The following is a 27,751-nucleotide window of genomic DNA, read 5'->3' as shown; positions in this document are numbered from 1 at the left end:
TTAAGTTCATAAAGTCACAGTAAGCTAGATTATTATTGAAGTATTTTTTATCAATTTAGTATAGCCTAAGTATATAGTGTTTATAAAATCTACAGTTGTGTACAGTAATGTCCTAGGCCTTCACATTCCCTCACCACTCACCCCTGACTACCCAGAGCAACTTCCAGTCCTGCAGGCTCCATTCACGGTAAATGTCTCCCATACATATCATTTTTTAATCTTTTATACCATATTTTTACTGTACTTTTTCTATGTTTAGATACATAAATACTTACCATCGTGCTACAACCACCTATAGTATGCAGTACAGTAACCTGCTGTACAGGTTTGTAGCCCAGGAGCAACAGGCTGTACCGTCTAGCCTAGAAGTGTAGCAGGCTACGCCATCTAGGTTTGTGTAAGTACACCCTATGGTGTTCACACAATGACAAAGTTGCCCAATGATGTATTTCTCAGAATGTGGCCTAGTTAGGCAAAACAAGGCTGTACCGGTGTCAAAGGAGAATTAATGAGGTAGTGGCTGTGGGTGGGGACAGTGAGCTAATGAATATATTAAAGTCTTAAGTGTTAGCAGGACAAACTGGTATAAACCTAAGAAAAATGGTTTAGGTTAGACGGCTGGGCACAGTGGCTCATGCCTGTAATCCCAGCACTTTGCGAGGCTGAGGTGGGAGGATGACTTGATGCCAGGAGTTTGAGACCAGACCAGGCAATAGAGTGAGACCCCTCTCCCCGTACCAATTTCCAAAAAAAAAAAAAAAAAAAGGAAAGGTTTAAGTTAGAGAAATGCAGACTTAAAAGTCACCATCAGCACAGAAGAATGGTGGAAACTGTGGTAGAAATTCTGGTGAGAAATCACCCACAGAAAGGAAGCTGAGTGAAAGGAAAACCAGGATATTATACCTCCATGTAAGCAGAGCTCAAAGAAGCCTCTAGGTGAAAAGCTGGAGAAGGCACAACCCAAGAGGTGGGAAAGCCAGGAGGGTGCAGTTCCAGGAGCCTGGAGGGACAGCTGGGAGGAGAACGGGGTTGTCAGTCATGCCCAGTGCTTCTGGGGGTCAATGGAAACAAGGATGAGAAAAAGCCATTGGGCTTTGCAGTTAGGAGGTTACTGGTGACATCAGAGGAAAGTTCAAATACCGGGGGCCAACTTAACACAGTTACGAAGTGAGGAGGACTAAAGAGATTGGAGATAGTGAGTGTAGACTATTTTAAGACGCTTTCACATCAAATTTTTAACCCTAACAATGAAATGAAGGGGAGGTAGGGTTAAGAGCTGATTTTTCGATGAGAAGACTTGGATGTGTTTTAGGCTAAGGGGCAGGTGCCATTGAAGAGGTGGAGTTTGAAAGTATAGGAGAGGCAATAGCTGGTGGAGTAAGATTCTATAAGAACCATGAGGGACCATGGGAAGGGGAGACGGGGATCTGCCCCACTGTGTAGGCACCCAGTAGTGCACTAAGGGCAGGAACCCCAAGGTACAATTTCTTTTTTTTGAGACAGAGCCTCACTTCATTGCCCAGGCTGGAGTGCAGTGGTGCAATCTTAGCTCACTGCAACCTCCACTTCCCAGGTTCAAGTGATTCTCCTGCCTCAGCCTCATGAATAGCTGGAATTACAGGCATGTGTCACCACACCCGGCTAATTTTCATATTTTTAGTAGAGATGGGGTTTCACCATGTTGGCCAGGCTGGTCTCGAACTCCTGACCTTAAGTGATCTGCCCGCTTTGGCCTCCCAAAGTGCTGCAATTACAGGTGAGTTACTGTGCCCAGCCACCCCAGGTACAATTTAGTCCCTAGGCCAACAAACAAGTTTTTAGGGAGGAGTATTTAATCACTGATATTGTTTATAATCACTGGTACATGAAGTTAATAAAAAGTAGACATTGAGTTGGTTTCATGACGGTTTAAAATTCTCTGCAGAAGAGGCACCCACTTATGACCTGCACCTCTTAATTATGTGCACTTCTCCCAATGCTCCCCCACTTTGTGTGCTACTGAAGAATACCTCCTTTGAGATGAGAGGTAGAGTCATGAATAGGCATAGAGAAGGGATTCAGTCCTGATGGTTTTTATCTTTTCTGTGTGCTGTAAGATGAAGCGTGGGGAGTTAGGAGAGTGAGAAAGTGTTAGAGCAGCTACAAGTCATGACACAGTACCAAGGACCTGAGCCTTGGGTGCTAAACGGTCTCACTCCGCCTACAACTCTTCTTCTGTGGGGGCTGCTGCTTACAGTGTCATCAGCGAGAAGGAGAAAGCAGGAGCCTTCTCCACCCTACTTGATTCATACCCCATAATAAGGTTAAAATCCAGCAGGTTTTTCTTGGCACAGTCAGTCCTCCTGCCTGAAGCAATAAGGTACCAGCAGATCCTCCAGACGCTGTGGCACTGGGAATCTTTCTTCAGAATGTGGAGAAAGTTGAAGTATTGGACAGGAAAGCCAGAAAGAAATTTATCTTTGAGTCATGCTTGCACTTGTGTCAATCTGCACAGGATGAATGTCTATTTTGGACACTCTACAGACACAGTATTTTTTACTATTAAGAGACTGAAGATTGTGCTTGCATACTGATTTCTTTGACCATCCCCCAGAGCAATCAGCATCGACAACATTGCCCCACCCAACAGAGGTTATGCGAACACACCCCCAACACATGCACCCATACCCTTGAAAGAACGTATGAACCTATTTGCCACTCAGGGTTATTTTAAACCAATAAAAATAAAAGCCTGCTTCGAATTTCAAGCTCTGTTTTGGGCGGATCCCATTTTGGGATTGCCAGCCTCTACGGTAAAGGATATAGGGTGACAACTTTTCGGAGCAGTTCTGCAGAGGAGATGATAATCCGATGCATGGTCAGGACGACTTGCAACAGGTGGTTCCTTCGACACAGGTTTCCATCTGCATCTGAAAATATAAACAGCAGCACCTGCGTTAGGCCCTGGAAGGAAATTAGTCACCTGGTAGACACCTGCACACCCTCCGTGACTCAGGTGCAATCCTTCAGGCACAGTGATTTTCTTCCCTTGTCCCTGGCACCGCCCCCCTCTGTTTTTCTCATCCTCCCACTATATTCTCCCCTTGCAGAATGTCCATTGTGATGCTCATTAATTACCCCTTTCCCTCTCCACAGTGGTGAAATCGGGAAAGGGATAAAATCCGCATCAGCACACTTGAGTCTCACTGAAAGCAGAAGCAGATCCAGGTTTTGTGGGGCCTAAAGTTCATATAACTGGTCAGGGTGGGGGCAGGGAGAGACTTGTCTAAGGTCAAAGTGAGAAAAGTTGGTTTTTAATAGATTGCAGTTAAAATATCTTACCTTTACAAATTTTACAAAAACAAATGACCGTATGAATACACTTCTAGGGTCCTCCCATGGCCTGGGAAGGGACTCATGCAAGTGAGCGGCCCTGAAATATATGCTGCTCCAGTTTTATGGTTAATATGCCTCTGGATGGAAATAAAAGACTATGGGCAAACATTGCATTTTAAGATTGCCAGTGGATTACAAGTACTCATGATGATTTGTATTAAAGAACACGGTTAGCCAGGTTTTCCAAATCCCAGCTGGCACCAAATAATCAGATGCATTTATACACTGGCATTGGCTAAAAAGATTCCCCTTGGAGCGGTTTTTAAAATCTTTTCAACATTTATGGCATGAAGTGTTAGGAGCTGTGCTGGTTATTCATTGCCAGGTCGAGTCTTTCACCATGACAGCCCACTCACTTGCCAGCTAGCTTCCAGTTGGGTTAGCCATTGGGAAGCACCAGCAAGACATGGGAGTGGAGGGAAGTCAGGATATTTGTTTTTCATTCTCTCTCTGCGTTGACACCATTCCCCTGACAGTGACTACATATCTCTTCAATGAATGATCATGCTGGTTGGTCCTCCCTTTATGGCACCAGCTCTCATTGGATCTAATACTATTAATCTCCTTTGACCCAATGGCCCCAAGGGTGGTAATGACTTCTGACTGTTGATAGTTTCTGGGTACATCTCTTAATTCCACTCTCATCTCTGTAAGTAGCCCCTTCATTATAGTGTCTTCACTGATACAAACTGAATTCTGTTCCAGACTGGGAACTTCAGTTATTCAGGGCAAGAGTATCAAATGAAAGAATATACATGAATTTTGTCATCTGTATTACTCGTTAAAATACATGAGATTAAAGGGGTTATCATGTTCATTCTGCTTCAAGGGTACCAAATGGCAAATGAAGGACAGTGCTTTTGGGCTCAGGATTCAGAAGTCTTGGCTCCTCAGATGATGACCTGAAGTCATATCTCTTGAGAAAATATAAGTGGCTGGGCACAGTGGCTTACGCTTGTAATCCCAGTGCTTTGGGAGGTCAAGGTGGGAGGATCACTTGAGGTCAGGAGTTTGAGGGTGTAGTGAGCTATGATAACACCACTGCACTCCAGCCTGGGTGACAGAGCGTGAGGCCATCTCAATAATTTAAAAGCGTATATATTAAAATTAAACAACAAAATATATATACATATATGTAAACTGACAGTGTCTTTCGTCTTCCCATCCCCAAATTCACCATTTCACTGGCACTCTGTTGCCTTACCCCCGGCCCTCCTCTGTTAGCGTGGAAGGCCAACACTTTACTGTGCTCTAGGTCTCCCCCTTTCTCAAGGACATTGATCCTGCATTTGTCCATTTTCTCTCCGACAGCATCAACTTTTCTCTCTGTGGGTTTATTTCCATGGTCATTTAAATATGACTCTGCATCTCCAATTCAAAATCAAATAAAACAAAACAGAACCTTAAACTCTCATCCTCTCTAGCTACCTATTTCTCCATTCCCATTTTTAGCAAAACCTCACTGTTATCAGCTTTTCTCCCATTCACTTTTCAATCATTCCATTTGACTTCTGTGTCCATTATTCCACTAAATCTTTTATTTTCAAAGTTACCAATCAGCTCCACACTGCCAAATCCAATAGTTACTCCTTGGTCCTTATCTCACTTTATGACTCAGTAGCATTCAACCCAACACAACCCAAGTTGATGACTCTCTTTCCTGGAACACTTTCTTCTCTTGGCTTCCATAACATCACACTCTCCCAGCCTCTCTCTCAGGCTCTTCTTCTGTCTCCTCTTTTTCTGCTGAGCTTTTAAATGTCAGCATGCTCTGTGGCTGAGTCCTCCTGCTGCTGCTTTTATTTATTGACAGTTTTTAAAATTTAAAACTTCTGAAATTTTAAATTAAAAATAAAACTTTCACTTCTTTATTCTAGATGAATTCGTTTAGTCCCTTGGCTAAAATACCATCTATATGCTGATGACTGCCCAACTGGTATCTTCAGCCTTCACTACCCAGTTAGTATGTCCGGCAGCCTACCTGGCAAATCCCATTCAACGTCTAAGTTCAAACTTAACTCATTCAAACAAAATTCCTGACCTCTCCCTCCTCCGAGTTCACTGTTCTTCGCATCTTCCTCATCTCCAGAAACGGCACCACCAACCATCCTCTCAGTTACCCCAACTACAAACCTAGGCATTATCCTTCATTGCTCATGTTCCCTCACATCCGATCCATCAGGAAGTCTTGATTCTACCTCCAATATTTATCTCAAACCTGCTCATTTCTCTCCGTCCTTGGCCTCACCCTAGTTGTAGCCACCATGATGCAATGACTTCATCGAACTCCTTGCTTCCGCTCTTGTCCACCTACAATCTATTCCCTATACAGCCGTCAGGACTGAGCTTCTAAAACCCATAAAGCAAGTCGTGTACTTAGTACACTTCAGTGGATTCCACTCCACTTGGAATAAAACAGACCCCTTCCTGTGGCCAGAAGAGCACTACATGTCCTGGCCTCTTTAAATATCATCCACTTCACTTCATACTACATTACTCCTCTCCACACGTCTAATTATACCTCGAACACTCCCAGCTTATTCCTACCTCAGGCTGTTTGCATTTGCTATTCTCTTCAATGTAGTCTTTCTTCCCTTGAATGATTGATGCCATTTTGGTCTTAGTTTTAATGTCACATCCTCAGAGAAGTCTTCTCTAAACTACCTAAGGTATTCCTTACCCTGCCTGAGTTTTCTCATAGCACTTATCATTATCTGAAGTTATCTGCTTAATTTATTTAATTTTTTAGTTTCTAAATCTCCAGTAGAATACAAGCTTCACGAGATGTGGGCCTTGTCCATTTTTCCCACAACTATATTTCCAGGGCCTAGAATGGTACTGACACATGACTCATTCAACATTTCTTAAGTAAATGAGTGAACTATGTCAAATAGGAAACACCTTAACTTTTTACATATATTTAGAAATTGAGTTTGCTTTTGTCATTACCTATTTCATTTGTGAAATATACACATTTATTTTCTTCTTGGTCACAGTTTGCAAAAGAAATTCAAAGTTACAATTTGGCAAATCATTTTTATAAAGTGTTCATCTAGCTTGGTTATAGTTTTGTAAGTCTTTCATTAATTCTTCTAAACTTGTACTCTGTCCAGGTAGGGTTAGTATTACTTTATGTTTTTTGGCCCCCCTTATTTTCCTTATTATTTTTTTTTTGCCCCAAAATTTTTGCTTACCCACCCCTCCCAAACTTCGTTGCTTTAAGGCGTTATTCCTTGCTTTTTGTTCAGGTTTTTTTGGTTTGTTCGGTTTCGGTTGTTGCGGGTTGGTTGTTGTTAGGGGCCTTGGCTTCCTTGCTTCCCGGTTTTTTTGGGCCGTTGGGTTGTGGGGGTTGGTTTTTTTCTTGTTGTTGGCGGATCCTTGAGGGTAAAACTGGAAATACCCAAGGCCTCTGAAGCCTAGGTTTGGAGCTGGCATACTGTTTCTTCTGACTCATTCTGTTGGCCAAAGCAAGTCACACTACTGAATATAAAGTCATGGGGCAGGAACTTCAAAGTCACATGGAACACATCACTAGCATAGAGAAGGTAAAAAGTCAGGGGGCAATAATGCAATCAAACCTACCACAGTTACAAGGGGTGACTTTTCAATGCAGCATTTGACAATACAGTCTTTACAATGTACCCTTCCTCACAGGTAGCAGTGTTCATATTCCTGAACACTATGGTGAAACTACAGTGAAAAGAAGAAACTGTGAAATATACTTGTAGGGTATGCATTAGAATGTTCACATGAACCATGGAACAAAAGCCAGCTTATTCAGTATGGATAGCATCTAAAACTGGCCATCTCAACTTTCCTTTATGGCTGGTTAGCATCTTCCCATGGATGCTCATATATGAGGAAAAGGGACTTAGACGTGTCCTTGTTGGGATCAAAACTAAGTCACCTATGGAAGGATTCCAGGAACTAACGGGTTTGCCATGAAGAAAACTTGGGGAACAGATTAAAATTGTCTTCAAATATCTGAAGTGTTCTTCGTGGGAGTATGTTTAGACTTGTTCTGTGGGGCCACAAAAGGCAGCACCAGAGTAGATGGATAGAAATTACAGGAAATACGATTGGGCACAACGTGTGGTAGACAATTCTAACCATTAGTACTGTCTAATGATGGAAGCATTGCCATCACAGAGATATTCAAAAAGAGCCTGAAGAACAACACTTAATAAAAATTATTGTAATTAGCATAGCAGCTATCATTTATTGAAGCCCTACTAAATACCAGGAGCTGTGCTAAACACTTTAACCATGTTCTAATTCTCAACAGCCACCCTGCAATGTTGGCATTGTTCACAACTCACAGCTGAGGAAATCAAAGCATAGAGAGATTAGGTAATTTGTTCTAGGTCAAAGAGACAATGGGTGGAGGAGCTGGGACCTGGCCCAAGGTCTTTCTGATTCCAGAGCCCCTTCTCTTTCCACTATACCCGGCTGCATGCTGAATCACCATTTGTCAGGATAAGGAATTCAAGAATAAAGTGGGAGCTGAGCTTTACGAACTCTTCCAGTCCTTATGGCTACAAGTCTAAGAAATCTCACTAAGGTCACAGCCGCTGCACATTTCGTGACATAGTTTTTGTACTCTGGTGATTTCTGAAGAACTCTTGTGAGCTTTGGTTGATTGATACTAATCTTGAAAATTGCCTTTAAGAACTCAGGGTTCTGTGCTTAAGATTCACTATCATATTCACACTTCACTTTTACCTTGCACCGCTTCTTCCACAGAGTTTCAGTGATGTTCCCACAATGCGGCTTGTTAATCCTCACATGGTGTCTGTGGGAGTGAGTGCTGGCAAATGGTAAGGCCGGGAGAGGATGACTCACTCGGCAATGGGAGGCAAAGACGTGGTTAGGGAAGCAGCAGACAGAAACACTCTCTCTCTACACCCAGTCCAGAACTCCGAGGTAACTCCTCTCCAGTCCTGGTTCTACTTTTCAACGAGAGAATGGTTCATTGTAGTCACCTGCCCTCATTCCCACCACCAGCTCTCCCACACACAAGCTCCAGCCTCTATACAATCTCATGAGGGATGTGTCCCTTCCTGCCCTCATTCCGTACAGCATGCACGTCTTCCTTTTTGAGAGGAAGAGGCTCCCTTTGAAAGAAAAGATTTTCAAAGTGGGTGGTCAAGGAAGATCTACCTTCCAGGCTGCTAGATTTTATTTTCATATTTTGAGATAATTGCTGCAAGCTGATTTAAATATTTCAATGAATAATTCCATTTTGTTTTCATCTTTAGGCTTTTTAAAATGCAGGGTGTCATACTAAAAATTCTAATAAGTAAAATGTGCAATGCATAATAAAATGTGCATATTTTTTCATTACCATCTGCTTCTCCTTACACTTACAGGAAAAGACTTTAAAGGGTTGAAGCCTCAGTGGGGTACACAATGTTGATCTTACATACTCTGCCATTTGACTAGGGGAGTAATGTACGCTGCTAGAGAAGCACATTAATTAAAGACTCACCCAACCTGCAGACCGCCTGCTCAAGAAAACAGAAAAACCAAGTGGATTCTGGAGAGTCATTTGTCTCTGGGCCAACAGCCTATTTTCCACCATTAGACTCAGTGCTGGCATCCCATAGTTTATGAGATCACAGACAATCAGGGTGGAAAAGACTAGCCATCTTCTACCTTTTCTTTCTATCCAAATGCATTATTCCCTCCTAAAACCATCACAGGTAAGTGGTTGTCTAGCCTCTACTTGTACCCCTCCAATGAGGATACGGCTTCCTAACTATTCTGTATAACAACTGTTCATTCTACTTCAATTAGAAATAATTTTTTGACACCACTAACCAACAAGATAATGAATCCACCCTATGGAAAGCACTGTCCTAGGTACTAAAAGAGATCTGAAGAACTATATGAAAACTGCTGTCATTGCCTGAAATAAGCTGCTTGCCTGTGAGAGAGAAGACCTGCTCCCTGATGATCAGAGTCTCGTGAGAGAAAACTGGCAAAGGGTGGCGACGCAGACTCTGCTCCTTGCTGATAAGAGGTGGTGGCCAGCTTTCCTACAGTGAAGGCTTGTCTGGGGGATGAGATGGAAACGCCTCGCTGCAAGATGAACATGAAACATGAAAACAAATGTCCAGCACCAGACAGCAACTCCAGAACAGTCACTTCTTCTCCTTCATTTTGGTTTCCAAGGAAATCTCTTGATGTGTGAAGGGATTTTGAGTGTAACAGAGACAGACTGGTATATGAAGGATAGGCAAGCTGTCAGCATTGAGGGCCTAACATGAAATAACAGGTGTGCCACAACCAGAGGCCAGAGGGTGGCAATGGGAAAGCTGGGATCAGAAAACCTGGGGACAAGGTTAGAGTAGAGCCTGTGGTAAGGCTGAGGTTGATAATGGAGGTCAGTATCTCCAGAAACATGGATAGGCTGGGTCTAGGTTGAGCCTGGTAGGTATATACACAGAATTCTAAATAAATAACTATGTGATAAATATTCCAAAGAAATAAAATCTACTTGTCAGCAAGACTATTACATTCATTAAATCCTGTTTGGAGAGTGTATAAAAATTGGCAAGCTGAAAATAAGCTCAGTAGTTTGTTTTCTAGTCGTTGTTTGTTTAGTGTTTTAGAACTGACAGCAGCAACTTAGGCAGGAAGTGCATGTGATAAAAGAATGTGGTGATACAAACTTTGCACTTGTATACCTTCTAAGACCTGAGCCATTTCACACATGTCACCAAGGCCACTTTGGTCTCTGTTAGTCCCCAGCCCCTCAAGACTCAGGGGAGGAGAACAATCAGGAGAAAGCAAGTGATCTGCTAAGGATTAAGTCCCGCCTCAAGGGAAAGTTGGAGAATCCATTATGGTTGCCACCAGCAGCATGCTTGTAAGAGTTTAATGAAAAGCTCTCCTGGGAGAGAAGCGGGAGGAAGCCTGGTTTGTAGTGTTCACATATCTGCATGGTGTAAATACTTCCACTATGGCCAGTTTCAAGCTACCAACATGGAGTCACTGAACATGCGGCTAGGAAGAGATGCTTGCAGTCAGCTTTCAGGACAGGTGTGGGCCAGCTCCAGCATGCACACACCGCAGCTGCAAGCCTCCTCAAGAGGGCTGGTGCTCGCTGGGCTTCCTTCTGTATTCCTTCCTGTCTGGTCTCCTTGCTCCCCAGGTGTTCCTGAACCCATTCCGCTCCTCATCTCACTCCTAATCTCATGCCCTCTGGGCCTTGCCCAGTGACTGGACGGTTAACCCAGATCAACAAATTTCTCTGCAGGAGACAAGGACTTCAAAGGATGAATCCTCTCGGAGAAATCCACATTGCAACAGCAGTTTCTTGAAGTGGTTGGTGCCCTAAACCAAGAATAAAACTGTTAAGATAAGGTGAGAATTTGGGAGAAGGGAAGCTCAGTTCCTCGTAAAGCTTGTCCTGTTCTTCTTTCTGGGATAACCTGGTGTGTCATACCCTGGCCCACGTAGAAGAGCCTGCCATATAGTTAGACTAGTGTCTATTTCTTGTCATATTACGGTGTCCAGGAATTTATGGAGCTCTGAATATCTTGGTTACAATTAGCTTTTAATTATTTACTTGTAATGGCTGGGGCATACCATAACATGGACAATACACAAGCTTTAAATTAACCCTAACCTGCAATTTCAAACTTCTACAACAGGCCTTTAAGCGGAGTCTTACCAAAGCAGGAGAGGGGCTGGCCAGGCTCATCTATTCTCTCCCACTCAACCGCTGGGGCAGTGATGGCAGCTGGTGCAACAACCAAAGCCACAGACACAAAAGGGAAAAATCTGGTTAACCAACCCCTAGACAAAGGTGATTTGTTCTAACCAAGCCTCCCCTCAACTCCTGCTGCAGAGAAGCCAACGTGGAAAAAGACTGGAAGGAAAAGAACCCGTGCTTCCTCCCTCTGTTCTATTGATATTCACTGTCCTGCCGGGGCCAGAGTAGTGGAGCAGGGAGGAGGAGCAGGCCTTTCAAGTTGCACAGCATCTAGGTACACACGAACAGACCTGTACAAAATGAGCACATACCCACACAAACCATCCCTGAAGCAAGCGACTGGCTGAAGAACCACACTATTCTCTCTGCGTGAGAACCCCTGATAATAGTATGTTACATTTTTGTGGCACTTAGGTTCAACAGACAGCTTCACCTGTGTCGAACATTTGCATTGTACAACAGCTTAATGCAGCAGCAGGACCATGGGCTCAAATTTAAAAATGAGAAAACCGAGGCAGCATGCCTCAGCCACTGTGAGTAGAGGCACCTCCACAAGAAAGGCCCTCTGACTCCCAGCCCAAGGCTCTTTCTTTGGCATGTCCTTCTCCTCGGGGCTTAGGAGGTAGGTAGGAATATACTGGGAAGAGCGCTACCATTTTGGCCATCCATGTTACATGGCTAGCCCCCTCAACCACACCTCTACTCCTTCTTCCTCCCCAGGGAGCCCTACACCCCCACAGACCCACCCAGCCCTTCTCACTGGAATTACACTACATACTCTAAAAATGCCCTTAGAGTGCCTAACCCTTAAACCCACCACTTTTCATGACATCAACACAAGGCAGCTATTATTGGCACCATTTAGTCAGGACAATTGGAACTCAGAGAGTCTGGGAGCCAGTGGCCAGGGGGTGAAAATGCCAGGTCCCCTAAGAGCCCACAGTGCTGCGCTGGCCCATCTCTCCCTCTTCCCACAGCAGAAGCACTCTCTACTGCCTCAGCCAAACCAGACATCAACAGAAACGCTCCTCCCCGGGCATGGCTTTCCTTCCAAAGTGTGAAGCGCTATGTAAAGAATGACCCAGATTTTTTGGATGAGCAATTGAAGTCTATAAATGTCTAACCAAGTGCATGAATTGCCTAAAGTGAGAAAGAGCTTTTAGCTGTATCGCCTCTGCTGAGCAAGACCGCTGGCCTTCCTCGGGGATTGCAGTCTCGATCTGGACTTGTCATGTCTGAAGAATCATGAGTCTGAGAAGTCAGGAGGGAAGTTGGTCCTCTTCAGTTCTGGAAATTGGACACAAGTCTGTGGGTGGGGTTTGGGGACTGGGGCTAGGAAATAAACACAAGGGCAGGGAGGAGGTCCTGCAAGACCCGGGCAGACCCAGTGAGCTGACTCAGACAACGCCATGACTTCAAACTCTAAGAGCATCTGTTGAAGTCAGTGCCAATTGAATATACCCGGCGGCTACTTCTTCTGGGCCCCATCAAACTCTCTAGGAACAATGGAATTATCTGGCTGGGTAGTTATGCTACAGTTTGATTCTTTGATGAGCTGCCATACACGCAAGCCCACGGCTCACAGACATTGACCATTCCCATGCAGCGCTATAGGAATGAGCCAGGTAAGGGAAGAAGGAGCAGTGGGGCCCTGTCTTAGCTTCCCAGAGGGACAGAGAGAGCTGCCAGCAGCTTGCTAGGAGGGGGGCTGGAAAAGGGCCAGTGGACCCAAAGAAAAAGAAAGAAACAAACTGGGAAGAAAATCTGGGTCAGGCTCTTAGCTTGCTTACTGGCACATATTTCTATCACGTCATTCTTGTCTGTTAAATTCTTGGCCTTTTTTTTTGCATATTTTCAGACATACCCAGTAGGCATGAAGAAGCAACTTGGGGAACTTCCTCAATACTTACACAATAAAATAATATAAGGCCCATCGGAGAATTACTGGTTAGCCACGACCTCAGCCTTCCTCAGACAATTTTTCTCAATGAGTGACTTTGTCCCATCAGACCCACAAGCCTAGATAACAGCCTCATTCCAGTGCATGACGGAATTGTGACAAACAGTGTGTGCTGACATAAAATACAGATCCACTGACCATAGTCTTATGTAAAATACGCTTTTCGCCATAGAAACTGTCCTTCATTTGCTTATAATTCTCTGCCATGAACAGTCTCGTACAAAAAAAAAATCACATCACCATGTAGGGTAAAAGTAACTGAACAAAGTCTTTTAAAATCAGACAGAAATTATTCTGAACGTTTCCTCACCCCTTCTTTGCTTGTGGTTAGGATTAGATGATGTTTGATTAAATACATAAAAATGCTTAGAAAACTGTGAAGCACTATAACAGTAATGAATTATTCTTATTTCTCTTGCTAGATTTAATCACTTTTTTTTTTTCTCCTTTGTTCTGGTTCATCCTTGGCTATTCTAGACCGGGACCATGATTTTTTGTCCCTTAACTCTAACCACCACTCAAGGAGTGGCTGTCCACTGTAGTTCATCACTGTGCCAGACTGGACTTAGTTTCCCTCAAGCATGGGGTCCTCCTTGGCAGTTAGTTGATGGTTGTTAGTCCGTTCTTGCATTGCTATAAAGAAAATATTATTTATAAAGAAAAGAAATTTAATTGGTTCAAGGTTCTGTAGGCTGAATAGGAAACATAGCAGCATTTGCTTCTGGGAAGCCCTCAGGAAGCTTACAATCATGGTAGAAGGTGAAACACATGGTGAAAGCAGGAGCAAGAGGGAGAGGGCAGAAGTGCCACACACTTTTAAAGGACCAGATCTCATGAGAATTCACTATTATGGGGACAGTACCAAGAGGAGGGTACTAAACCATTCATGAGAAACCTACCCCCATGATCCAGGCATCTCCCACCAGGCCCCACCTCCAATATTACATTTCAATATGAGATTTGGGCAGGAACAACATCCAAACTATATTAGTGGCCTTCCAAGCTTCCTTTCAATCCTAGGTTTTAAGTGCACTCCCCCAACCCCAGAACCCTCAAGACAATCTTAGAGTTTACGGAGGTGTTAGAGAGAAGTGTGCAGGAGGACCTGGAGAGCCACTCTGAAAGTGAGAACTGCACCGGTGAGTCAGGAATCTCTTACTATCCGAAGGAAACTGATCTCTATTCAGTAGTCAAGAGCTAAATAGGAATGTGCTTCAAGGGGCCAGGCACAGTGGCTCACGCCTGTCATCCCAGCACTTCGGGAGGCTGAGGCAGGCGGATTACCTGAGGTCAGGAGTTCGAGACCAGCCTGGCCAACGTGGCAAAACCCCATCTCTACTAAAAATACAAAAATTAGCTCGGTGTGGTGGCGGGTGCCTGTAATCCTAGCCACTCAGGAGTCTGAGGCATGAGAATAGCTTGAACCTGGGAGGTAGAGGTTACAGTGAGCCTAGATCCCACCACTGCACTCTAGCCTGGGGGATAGAGCGAGATGCTGTCTCCATAAACAGAACAAAACAAAAAAGAATGTGCTTCAGAACATCCTAAGTCATGAACTGATATGTTGTATCACTGTCCTACAGAAATAGCCAAAATACAACACTGAAACTCATAATATTGTTACTTATTGGAAGATGGGGGAGACCAGGAGAAATACTTGGGATTGTTGGAAGAAATGCAGCATCTAACCAGAAGAAATGAACTACATTCAAGGTTTAGCCACCCCCCAGCTTCTCTTTTTGCTAACATGCTTGGAGCACTTCCTGTGTACCAGACACTGTTTCAACAGAGCCTTTACATATATTAAGCCTGTGAGATAGGTGCCATCTGACAGACGAAGAAACTGAGGCAAGGACATAAGATAATTTGTCCAAGTTTACACAGCTAGTAAGCAGTAGACCTGAGATTCAACCCCAGGCTGCTTGGCTCTGGGACGGCCCTGATTGTTTCTGAGCCTCAGTTTGCTCTTTGCAGAATGAGAGCTTGATAATGTGCTATCCGCACCCCTCCCAGCAGAGAAAGAATGCAGAGATGGCACTCAAGATAAGAAAAGAGTATTAATATCATTTGAGGAGAACAAGGTTCTGAACTGAGTTCACACCACTGATGTCTGGTTAACGTGTGGGTCCCGAATAGTTAGGCTGCCTGACAGCTGTCACGTAGGCACATGAAACCCTCAGCCTGGTGCTGAAGTACTAATAACCTCTAGTTATTAGCGTTTTATGAATGATCACTCTCTCCTCACACGTTGCCTCATCTGAGCCTCACAACTCAGAGAGATGGGTATTATCTGCATTATTTTATAGGTGAGGAAACAGAAAGGTGGTATGACTTGCATAGTCACCCATCTTATGAGTGACAGTGCTGGGACTTGAGTTCCAGTCTTCTGAGGTAAACCCTGCCCTTTCCACCAGCTACCACTGCCTCTCACCCTGACAGTTGTCAAGATAAAAAGCACATCCTCCACCTGGGTATTGAGGGTTTCCAGAGCTGGCCTGCATGCTAAATGAGAATATAATAAATGCCACCATATACTGAGCCATCTACCGTGTGCCAGGTGTGGACTAGGCCATGTTACAGATATGTGCTCAGTATTTACTACAATTCTGCATGATAGATGTTTTCTGTTTCACACATGAAGAAACAGACTCAAGAGAGGTAAAAATAACTAGTTAACTTTGGGAGGCCAAGACGGGCGGATCACGAGGTCAGGAGATCAAGACCATCCTGGCTAACATGGTGAAACCCTGTCTCTACTAAAAATACAAAAAAAAAAATTAGCCGGGCGTGGTGGCGGGCGCCTGTAGTCCCAGCTACACGGGGGCTGAGGCAGGAGAATGGTGTGAACCCAGGGGGCGAAGCTTGCAGTGAGCAGAGATCACGCCACTGCACTCCAGCCTGGGCGACAGAGCGAGACTCTGTCTCAAAAACAAACAAACAAAAAAAAAACAAACAAAAAAAACTAGTTAATGTCCCACAGCTAGGAAGTAGCAAGAAGGGGTTACAAATTATCACCCTGGTTATTTTATCATTATGATTCAGGTTTTAAAGTTATTAATACCTACCATAGGCCTGCATTGCCTTTTTATTTTATTTATTTTTTATTTTTTGAGACAAGGTCTCACTCTGTTGCCTAGGCTGGAGTGCAGTGGTATAATCATGGCTCACTGCAGACTTGACTTCCTGGGCTCAAGTAACCTTCTCACTTGAGCCTCTTAAGTATTTGGGACTACAGGCACACATCACCATACCCGGCTAATTCTTTTTTATTATTATTACATTTTGTAGAGATGAAGTCCTGCTATGTTGCCCAGGCTGGTCTTGAACTCCTGGGCTCAAGCGATCCTCCCACCTCGGCCGCCCAAAGTTCTGGGATTACAGGCATGAGTCACCGTGCACATCCCTGCATTGCCTTTTAAATGGGAATCCTTCAAGAGGAATTAAAAGGTTGTGTCTATTTTCTGTCTGTTCCGTACAGTCTCTAGTTCTCTGCTATACGCACTACACTGGTGCCATTTCCTTCATTTAAATCAAAGCATATAAGAACAAGCATTGACACTGACTGGCAACTACCGATAAACACAAAACAGTAACTGGGCACTGAATATGAGGAAAGGGTGAAATGCATTTGGAAGAGAGAAGTAGCTAAGGATTTGCATCCCCAGGATCTGGAGACCTGAGGGCATGTGGGAAGGTGATGGTGAGGAAATTAAGACAGTTTTTAAGGAAATAAAAGGGTAAAAAGAGGAGGCAAGAAACTATAAGGACAAAGCAGGGACTAAGATTTAGACTGTGCCTTTAATCCATGTTAATGTCTCTGGCATTTAACTCCATTTACAGATCTAGGCAGAGCAGCTCCTTGCCATATGGTGACAATCAGATGAGTCTGAGATGCCCAGATATCTTTAAGGATCCTGAATTTCAAGGTCATTGTGCAACAGAACAAGGTGTCCTTAAGTGAGGAAAACTTAGGTTAAAATTCAAAAAGCTTTGTTAGGTTTTTGTTTTATTTAGCTTTTCCAAAATATATATACTGAAACATTGATATTTTTTAGGCCTAAAAAGGGACCATCCTTGAAGGAGCTGATATTCTGAGTTTCCTTAGGACCTAACAGGTTGATTCCAGGATTTCTCAGATTTGCAGTGTCCTGCTCAATTACTTAACAACTCTCCTTGGTTTGCTCCTGGGAGACTGCTCTGAGCAGAGCAGAGCAGAGCAGACCATAAGACAATGCTGAAGGCTGGGCAACCAACCCCACAGACGGGCACTAGAAATACCACCAGGCAACCCTGACTGACATTTGCATAACACTTTGTACTTTACAGAGTACTTTCACATGCATTATCTCATTTGACCATCAAAACAACCTTGTGAGGTGGGTAGGGACTATATCCATTTTACTGACGAGAAAGGCATAAAGACAGGGCTACTCCCCAGCCTGGCCAGCTGGTGTCTGATTGATGGGACATGTGCCAGGCTGGTTAAATATTTTGAAGGCCAGCTGTGGTGGCCTGTAATCCCAGCACTTTGAGAGGCTGGGGCAGGAGGATGGCCTGAGCTCAGGAGTTTGAGACCAGCCTGGGTAACATAGCAGGACCTCATCTCTACTAAGAATAAAAAGAAATTAGCCAGCATGGTGGCTCATGACTATGGTCCCAGCTACCTGGGAGGCTGAGGTAAGAGGATCATTTGAGCCAGGGAGGTCGAGGCTGCAGTGAGCCATGATTGTGGCCACTGCACTCCAGCCTAGGCGACAGAGCAAGACCCTGTCATTCATTCATTCACACATACATATATATACATAAATATTTTGAATGTCACCCCTGGATAAATCACTAACCCATGGATAATAATACCATCAAGTGTCAGAGTTGGCATTCTAGGCTTGGCTTTTCTCATCACAAGACCAGAGTTCTTTGCTCAAAGAGCACTGTGATAGGTACTGTGGGATTGCAGATATAATAAGCACCCTGTCCCAGCCTGAAGAAGCTACAGGCAATACTGCAATACAGGGTACAGTCAGAGCGTAAAGGGAGGTCAACACTGGGGCAGTTCAGAGGAAGTGGAAAGTCAGATTTGACTGGAAGAAATGACTGAATCCTCATAAAGATGGTAGCATTTGAGATGGGCCTTGAAGGAAGGGTCAGATTCTGACAGATTGAGATGCAGGTGAGACTTTTCAAGACTTCCTGAGTAGCTTACCAACAAAACTAAGGCTGGGCCTGGGGTGGCAGCTCAACCATGAAGTACTTCCCAGCACTCTGGGAGGCCAAGATGGGAGGATCACTTGAGCCCAGGAGTTCAAGTCTGCAATGAGCTGATACTGTTGCTGCATTCCAGCTTGGGTGACACAGAGGCAAGGCCCTGTCTCAAACAAACAACACACTCAACTAAAAAATAACAAGAAAAGCACAACAAAAACTGGTCCGACTGCAGTGGTGTTTACAACTAATTGATCACAATCAGTTACAGGTTTCTTTATTTCTTCTCCACTCCCGCTGCTTCACTTGACTGGCCTAAACAAAACAACAAACAAAAAACCACCAACAGAACTCAAAATAGATTCCAAGGCCTTACCTAATACCTACTCCATCAAGAGATCCAGGGATGGAGCACGGAATTTGCATGCTTAAAAAGCTCCCAAGCGATCAGATCAAGTTTGATTAGACTGCTTTAGACCATGGAGTTCATCCTTGCCCTGGAGTAGATCTACAAGCTATACTATATGACCCCATGAAGACCCTTCCAATTTCCGAAATCAGCAGTGAAGCCTTTCACCTGTTCTCAGGGCAACATGCAAGGGAAGTACTTAACACAGGTGATTTGGTGCCTGCCTACATTACAGACTCCTTGGTGGGGCTTGGTTAATTCTAATTTCAAAAGCATGATCAGAAATCAATCTGGTGTGAGCCAGATTTAGTATTTAGTATTCCATTTGGTTCCTTTTATTGATGCAATTTCTCTGCCAAGGTCATCTTACTTTACTTACATCTATTCATCTTACTTTAAATCCTCCAACATATTTATTTATAATAGCTGCTTTGAATTCTCTATCTACTAATTCCAAAAACTACCATATTTCTTTAATGGTATATCTGATGAGAAGTTTTTGATTTTTATAAAGTTCAATTTGTTAAATATATTATTTATGGTTAGTCCTTTGTGTCCTGTCTAAAAAATACCCTAAGTTTGCAAAAATATTGTCCTAAATTTCCTTCTAGAAGCCTTATTGTTTTAACTTTACATTCAGGTTAACATTATTTGTAGTTAGGTAATTTGATTCATCTCATTTTTTGTGTATGGTGTGAGACACAGGTCACAGTTCATTTTTTTCATGATTGTCATTTGTTCCATTTTTCCATCACTATTTGTTGAAAGGACACTCCTTTCTTCATTAACCTGCTCTGGTGCCTTTATTGAGGATCAACTGACCATATATGTAGATTTCTTCCAGAACGTGCTATTCTGTACCACTGATATGTTTGTCTGCCCTTATATGTGTATCACATGGACTTGATTACTATAGCTTTATATTAAGTCTTGAAAACAGGTAGCGTAAATTTTCCACTTCATTCTTTTTCAAGATTTTGGTTATTCCAGGTCCTTTCATTTCCATATAAACTCTGATTACATCATCTGAAACTCTAGTCTTTTTTTTTCAGCCTTTTCTCTCTGAGATATTGACCTGTCTTTGACCTTACTGATCTTTCTTTCTTTCTTTTTCTTTTTATTTTTTCGCATCCATTGTAGTATTAAGCCCATCAGTTAATTTTTCTTTTTGGTATATTTTATTTTTCAGTTCTAGAATTCCATTTGGTTCCTTTTATTGATGCAATTTCTCTGCCAAGGTCATCTTACTTTACTTACTTTACTTACATCTATTCATCTTACTTTAAATCCTCTAACATATTTATTTATAATAGCTGCTTTAAATTCTCCATCTACTAATTCCAACATTTGTGTCATCTCTGAGTTCATTTCTATTGATCTTTTTTCTTCTGGTTATGAGTCACATTTTCCTGCTTCTTTTTCTGTCTTATAATTTTTGTTACATGCTGGGCATTGTGAGTGCAATATTGATCATTTGATTAATATGTTCCTTTATAGTGGTATTTAATTCATGGGACCTTAAATTAATCCTGTTGAAGCTCAGATTTAGGCTTCATTAGGGTGAGTCAAGATTAGCTCATATTTGAGGGCTAAAGTAGCCCAATTCCTACATTGCAGTCTTTTTCACGTCCCACCTGAATGCCCAAAGTATTGTATCACTCCACTTTGGCTGGTTGGAACTGCATTATTTCCCATGAGACCTCCTTTAACTCAAAGACCCCCAGTAACTATTAGCGGTCAAAGAGTCTCATTCTATCCATGCGTAGTTTAGTCTTTGGAAATACCTTCTCTCTTGTATGCTACTCCACAAATGCCAGCCATCCGAGAATCTCTGAACACAAACTGTTCTCTCTGTGCTGTGGTTTGAATGTCCCTCCAAAATTTGTTGAAATTTAATATTGTCATTGTAACAGTATTAGGAGGTGAGTCCTTTAAGAGGTGACTGGGTCATGAGGGTTCACCCTCATACATGGATTAACTCCATATCTTGGGAGAAGGTTAGTTACCTTGGGAGTTTGGCCCCCTTTTTCTCTGTCTCGCAAGCTCTCTCTCTCTGTGTGATGCCTTCTGCCACGTTATGACATAACAAGATGTGGTCCCTTCATTTTGCACTTCCCAGCCTCCAGAATCGTGAGTCAAATAAATCTCTTTATAAATTACCCAGTGTGGTATTCTGTTGCAGCAGCAGAAAACGAACTAGGATACTCTACAAGGCAAGATGCTGCTCACTGGGCTCCAATTTCCTGTACCATGATTTGTAAAGTGCTCTCAGGCAGAAAGCCAAGAGGAGTTCTGAGTTCATCTCACATCTTTTTATTTTATCCACAGTCACATACATGTCTGTCTTGTTTTCCAAGACCCAAAAATAGTTGCTTCACATATTTTGTCCAGTTTCATAGCTGTTTGTAGCAGGAAAATAATTCTAATAACCAGTATTCCACTATGGTCAGAAATGAAAGTTCTTGTTTTGATGTTTAATTTTTTTTTTATGGGAAGTCCCAGTTCTTTGGTAGATTTAAATTTGTTTACCCTTTATATGTCCCACTGGAGGTAAATAACTCATACTAGCTCTTCTGTGGTTATTACTACTGAGACATACATACGTTTACATTATTAAGAAAACAAAGGGGAAAACCCACTTATTTGTCTTCTTTTCAGGTTCTGCCATCTTACATCCTCACATCTTATACACATCTAGATGTGTATAAGAGACAGATTATTAAGAAAACAAAGGGGAAAACCCACTTATTTGTCTTCTTTTCAGGTTCTGCCATCTTACATCCTCACAGATGTTATTTCTGTATAATTTCTTAACTATTTATCTCCTCTGCACTCTCTCTAGCCTTTCCATTCCCATCTTAAAACCCAGAAACTAAACTTGAATCCAATAGCATGCTGCACCCTAGTGTTTGGTCAGATTTTGGTCATGACAGACACTGCTTTGTATGCCCAGCACAATAGCCTTCCTTTAGGAAACGCTCCTTCCCCAAATTCCGTCATGTGGTTTTAGAGAGAAATGCTGGATTATTAAATGACTCCAACCCTGTGGCCACAGTTAATTCATTCAAGCAGTAGCCACCTGGCCAAATCTAAACCAATCAAAGTTCTTCCCTGGCAGTTTTTTTTTTTTTTTTTCACTGAACTTGAGGAAAAAAAAAATATTAAATCTCTAATGGTAAGAGATGCATGATTTACAGCTGTTAGTGCCATGTAGAAAACAAATCTTCAGTGAAAGAAAATGATGAGCTGACAAGCGGAGAGAAGCAAGTCAGACAGAGAAGAGACACATACATACACAGAACATATGCAGTAGTCTCCTAAAAGTATTACAGTCCCTAATTTCAAGCACTCCTAAGGCCTGCAGGCATCCTGTACTCTTCCTGTGTTTTAGATATATGACATACTCCGTATTATTTCTAATAAATTCCCAAAAATAGTTCTGGTTGGATATCTGTCATTGTCCTGATTAACATTTTGAAAAACGAGAGACTTTTCAGGTCTTCCTTATTGAACACTGCATTAATATAGCTCAAATTCATATAAAATTTTAAATTATAACACTATCTTCTAGGCTCATAGCTGTTAGTGTCTATTATGACACCATTCTGGTAATTTTTTTTGACACAGCTATTCCAACCATCTTGTATCTCCATGATGTGATTTTGGATCCTCTGGCAAGCTGCATTATTAACCTGAAAAAGCCATACGCTAACACTTAACAGGTCTATACTAATAATGATTGCTACTGTTTTTGAGTATCTACTGCACAATGGAATTTTAAGAACATTTTACATACTTTTTTTTTTTTTTTTTTTTGGAGACGGAGTCGTGCTCTGCCACCAGGCTGGAGTGCAATGGCACAATTTTGGTTCACTGCAACCTCCACCTCCTGGGTTCAAGCGATTCTCTTGCCTCAGCCTCCCAAGTATTCTATTGCAGCTGGGACTACAGGCATGCACCACCATGCCCAACTAAGTTTTGTATTTTTAGTAGAGACGGGGTTTCACCATGTTGGCCAGGATGGTCTCGATCTCTTGACCTCGTGATCCGCCCACCTCGGCCTCCCAAAGTGCTGGGATTACAGGCGTGAGCCACCATGTGGGGCCATAAATTCTAACTTTCTAGTAAGATACCTACTTCACAACAATCCAGGGGAAGTATCTACTAACTTTCAGGTTGACAGAAACTGAGTCTCAGAGACATTAAGACACTTGTTAAGGGAATAAAGTTACCATGTGTCAGCATTAGGACTGGACCTCAGAATAGAATGGAGGTATTACTCCCTTAAAATGGAAAGGCTATTTCTATTGATGCAATCTCTAATTATTTTAACTTTTGGAAAGTTAATATTTTGGGGAAGACACATGACACTACTGACTCATGTTGAATTTACAATCTACTAAAATCTCTTGATATTTGTCATAAGAACTACAATTAATAGTTTCCCCCCATCCAGAACATATAGGAAGCATTATTTTTAAACTTAAGTGCAAGACTTGACGTTTACTTTTATTGAAGTCCTGTTTGCCTAAGTTCTTTGTGCTGTTATTCACATTCCTGAATTCTGACTTACTAATTATACTATTTCCCACAGTGTGTCTAACCAAAAACACAGATTGTGTTTAAATCTGAAGAAAATGTCCAGAGCCACTCATAAATGGTTCACCTACAGAAGGACATCCTTCAATACTCATATCTATATGTATACACTTTGAGTATGACTACAAACTAGCTTTGAATCTGTTTATCCAGATTTTCATGTAGCCTATATTTGCCCATCTAACATTTACTTTTTGACTTCATAACAGAGCCTGTAAGTTCCCACATGCATACTCTCAGACCTTACCATCGTAATGCATGCCAGCTCAACTTCCACCAGCCTGAGAGGTTTCTGGACGCCCTTCACACTCCTACCTGTGTGCAGGGCAGGCCAAATGTGCTGGAAACTTAACACCTTCTACGAGCAGCCCTCAACCAATGACCGATGGGACTTGGTACATCACTACGCCAGCTCCTTTCCCTTGGATAAGTTTGGTCTGAAAAGAGCCTTCTACTCTGACTCCCAGAGTTGTAACTTGGTAATGCACCCTCCAAGAGCTGCCTTCCCTACTCCCCTACCAGTTTTTCCTAGGACCACCTTCCAAAGTAAACTATTTGTACTTAAAAATCCTTGTCTCAGGATCTGCTCCTGGGAAAACTCAAACTAAGACGACCTTGTTAATTTTTCACCCAAAGTAAAACCGCCTTTACAATTTTTTACCATTATTCTCCATATTGAAGATGAGCAAACAAGACCCACATGTGGTAAATGGCAGACTCAGCTTTGGATTTCAAAGACTGCCACGCGACGTGGCCTCCATAACCTTTTCACCGCTTGCTGAAATCAGCTGTGCCACAGTCACGGCATTTCCCTGCTCAAAACTGTGTGTGTGTGTGGGATGGGGTGGGGAGGAGAGGATCGCATTCTCTTACTTACTCAACTCCAACTCCTGCCTCTGACAGTAGCATTAACGATTACAAGTTTCCAGGGTTTTTTTGTTTTGTTTTGTTTTGTTTTGTCTTTTTGGATACCCAGGAATTGAGCATCTCAGCGCTGATTGGGGAATGGGCAGTGTCATAAGGTGTCAAGTACATGACATGGGTGAATTATTTTCATGATGTGTAACCAAAGTAACCATTTTCATTCTTTATTTTCCTCTCCCTTCTTTAAAACAGACACAGTCACTCTATTTTGCCACCTAAGAAAATTTAGAGAAATTTCCTAAAATCCATTTGAATTTTTTGTAACCTTAAATCATCTATTTTTCCTAGGTTTGAGGACACTTTTAATTTTATTATTAGAGGTTGGGTGCAGTGGCTCATGCCTGTAATCCCAATACTTTGGAAGGCTGAGGTGAGCAGATCACTTGAGTCCAGGAATTTGGGGCCAGCCTGAGCAACATAGTGAGACCCTGTCTCTACAAAAAAATACACACACACACACAAATTAGCCAGACATGGTGGCACATGCTTATAGTCCCAGTTACTCAGAAGGCTGAGGTGAAAGGATCACTTGAGCTGGGGAGGCAGAGACTGAAATAAGCCAAGATGGCACCACTGAACTCCAGCCTGGGTGACACAGCAAGACCCTGTCTCAAAAACAGATTATGGAAAATTATAAGCATATATACCATAATGAGCAAAACAACGTAAGGGACCTCCATGCACTCAGCCAGCTGCAACAACCATCAGCATATAGCAGATCTGGATCCATCTATACTCCTGCGAGTGTGTATGTGTACACACACACATGATTTTTAGAAAAAAGGTTCACATACTAGGACTGGTTGAAATGTCTTTTAAGTCACTTTTAATCCAGAGGGTCCTCCTCCATCATTTTTCCTTGCAATTTTGAGGGTGCGCTTTCTCAGTTAAATGAAGCTTAGTCCATTTCAGGTAGACACTGGTAGTTGCTGACAAGGTAATGAGATTTTTAGGCACTGGGGACAGCGAGGGTGGGGGGATCACAGGCAAAATAAATGTAGGGAGCTTTTCCTTTAGCGATTCAGGCAAGGCCAGTCATGTGGACCCCAGCATCCATTCCTGAGACCAAGTGCTCATCCTTGGCAATAAATGAAGACTGAGTCCAGTGGCCAGAGGCGAGGGTCCTATGGCTCTCATTTGGGAGGCAGCCCCTCAGAAATAGCAGTAACTCACAGTCTGGCCTGAACTCCCCAGGACTGGAGGTAAATGGTGAACCTACCAAGGCAGGTTTGGATGAAGTAAATATGGAATCCAATTGTGGTGCTCGTGAACTGGGAAAGAGGAAGGGCAGGGAGTGTGAAAAAGCCCCTATGCATTTGGCATTTAATAAGTGAATCCAAAATTAACCAATGATTAATTGCTCATCAGATTTAAGGATGCTCCACAGTCTATAACTATATTCCAGCAAGATAGACACATAGATGATTAACAGAGACATTTCTTGGCTTCCTGAATATTGGGGGTTCCCCCTTAAAATGAAGCTGTTCACAAGATTACAAAACCAAGTCCTATATCATGCTTCAGATAGATCAGTGACGAGGAGACAGACATAGCTCCATTTGCTCCTCCAACTAGAAATCCTCACTTTCTGGCAAGGATATACCTTTGATAAGTTCTTGGATGGCTTCCTCCCCAACTGCCTTACTTCTCTGGTGACTGCATTCTTTCTTTTGTTACAAAACTGGCAATCCCTGCTTCCCTCTTCTCCTCTGCTTCCCTCTTCCCCCTCTAGTCTCTACTCCCTTTGCCCATTTCAATGAATCACTGGTGTTCTTCTAAGTACATCTCCATCCTAGGCATCATCTTCTGCTTGAAGGCTCTAGTAAGAACCTTAGCAATCTCTCCAGGGCCCTTGACCACTCTTTTGGGGGGGAAAAAAACCCAAATTAGACAACATGGCTTCCTTCACACCACTGCCCACCATCTCTTCTGTGCTGCTGAAGAATGACACATGTACCAAATTGTGGCATCTCTGTGTTTCTGCTGTGTATCTCACCCAGTGGCTAACTTCGTCATATTCCCTTAGAAAGTTAATAGGCTGAGCACAGTGGCTCATGCCTGTCATCCCAGCACTTTGAGAAGGTGAGGCAGGTGGATCTCTTGAGCTCAGGAGTTCAAGACCAGCCTGGGCAATATGGTGAAACCCCATGTCTACTAAAAATACAAAAAGTAGCTGGCTCTGGTGGTGCACACCCAGCTACTCAGGAGGCTGAGGCACAAGAATTGCTTGAACCCAGGAGGCAGAGGTTGCAGTGAGCCAAGATCACACCACCTTACTCCAACTTGGGTGAGATCTGTCACAAAAAAAAAAAAAAAAAAAAGAAAAGAAAAGAAAAGAAAAAGGTTAATACAGACAAAAGATCTTTTCCTGTTTCTGAAAGTAAAGTTTCTCTTCAACAAACCCCATCTCACTTTCACTATACTACAAAATGTAAAAAAAGTTCACATCACGAATTTTTAATGGAAGTTTTGTGTTTCCTTCATTTATTACAATTGTAATCAGCCATAGTTACCGCAATTAGCATGTAGCATTGAAAAGAACTGAGTACTCTTCTTTTCTTGTAATGTCTTTAATTCCTCATTACCACCATTTCAGTTGCCAAGCAACCTTCACTTTTATGTCCTATATTTGAAGGGACTAAGCAGAATTATTTTTAAAAAATCAATTTTAAATTGGAAGAGCAACCTTGTGTGTTAGCATACCTCTTTATAAATAATGATATTGATTTTAAGATCAAAATTGTTTAAGATATAAATTATGGAAAGCAAAAAGTTATAGTGAGTTTATTATCAAAAAGTCAATGTGATTATAATACATGTAAGTATCCATAGAAGAGAATCAAGAAAGGCACACCCAAGAATGTTGGTAGTGCTTATCATGCTCTTGATGGTAAAATGGGTAACTGTGGTTTTCTTCTTTTTGTCAGTCTGTATTTTCTACGTTCTCTATGGTGAACATGAATAATTTTAAAAGTTATTAACATTTATAAAGTAAGTATAAATGCTGAGGGAGAATTAGATCTTTGTAAATACAAGAACTTATAAAATAGTGGGAACTAAATGAGACTACATATGTAAAATATTAACATAAACACTGTGGTATTCACAGTAAATGTTCAAAAGTTAGCTATTACTAGTATTTTAAAAGTCTATGCTAGTGGTTGATCTTATGTATTATCTTACCACAAAGTCTATGTAAGAACAAGAAACACTCAGTCTATATTAATAATTTTTAAAGACTGAGTTAAAAATTTGGTGGGGTTTCTAAGACTCCATCCTAAGAATACTGACTCTTCAAATAGATCCAAAAGCACATTCTTAAAATATGCAAATTCCTGAAGAACTTTCTTCAAGTTTAATATCATGATGGAGACCCCCATTACACCTTCTCCCAAACGCTTTAAGTCTCGGAAATCATTTCAGCGGTATTACAGCGAGGGGAAACGGAGGTTCTGAGTTACAAAGTCACCAGTCCAAGCACTGTGGTTTTAAGGAAATGACAATCTGAGAAACAAAACTGAAGGCTTCTTTTTTGCCAACTTATTAACAAGCTTGTATTGAT

General features: G+C 42.3%; 1 protein-coding gene across 1 annotated transcript in view; it reads right to left on the bottom strand.

Annotated features, from left to right (window-relative positions):
* RASGRP1 (RAS guanyl releasing protein 1 (calcium and DAG-regulated)) overlaps positions 1-27,751 on the bottom strand; it is a 96,528-nt gene that overhangs the window by 45,403 nt on the left and 23,374 nt on the right. Inside the window, exon 3 of the mRNA XM_011989326.1 lies at positions 2,804-2,909. Coding sequence (XP_011844716.1) covers positions 2,804-2,909 — 106 coding nt within the window. The remainder of the gene's footprint in view (positions 1-2,803; positions 2,910-27,751) is intronic.

Source organism: Mandrillus leucophaeus, unplaced genomic scaffold, assembly GCF_000951045.1.
Source record: "Mandrillus leucophaeus isolate KB7577 unplaced genomic scaffold, Mleu.le_1.0 Scaffold35, whole genome shotgun sequence".
Lineage (NCBI taxonomy): Eukaryota > Metazoa > Chordata > Mammalia > Primates > Cercopithecidae > Mandrillus > Mandrillus leucophaeus.
The sequence above is the reverse complement of the archived record's forward strand: the minus strand, read 5'-3'. Positions and strand labels throughout refer to the sequence as shown.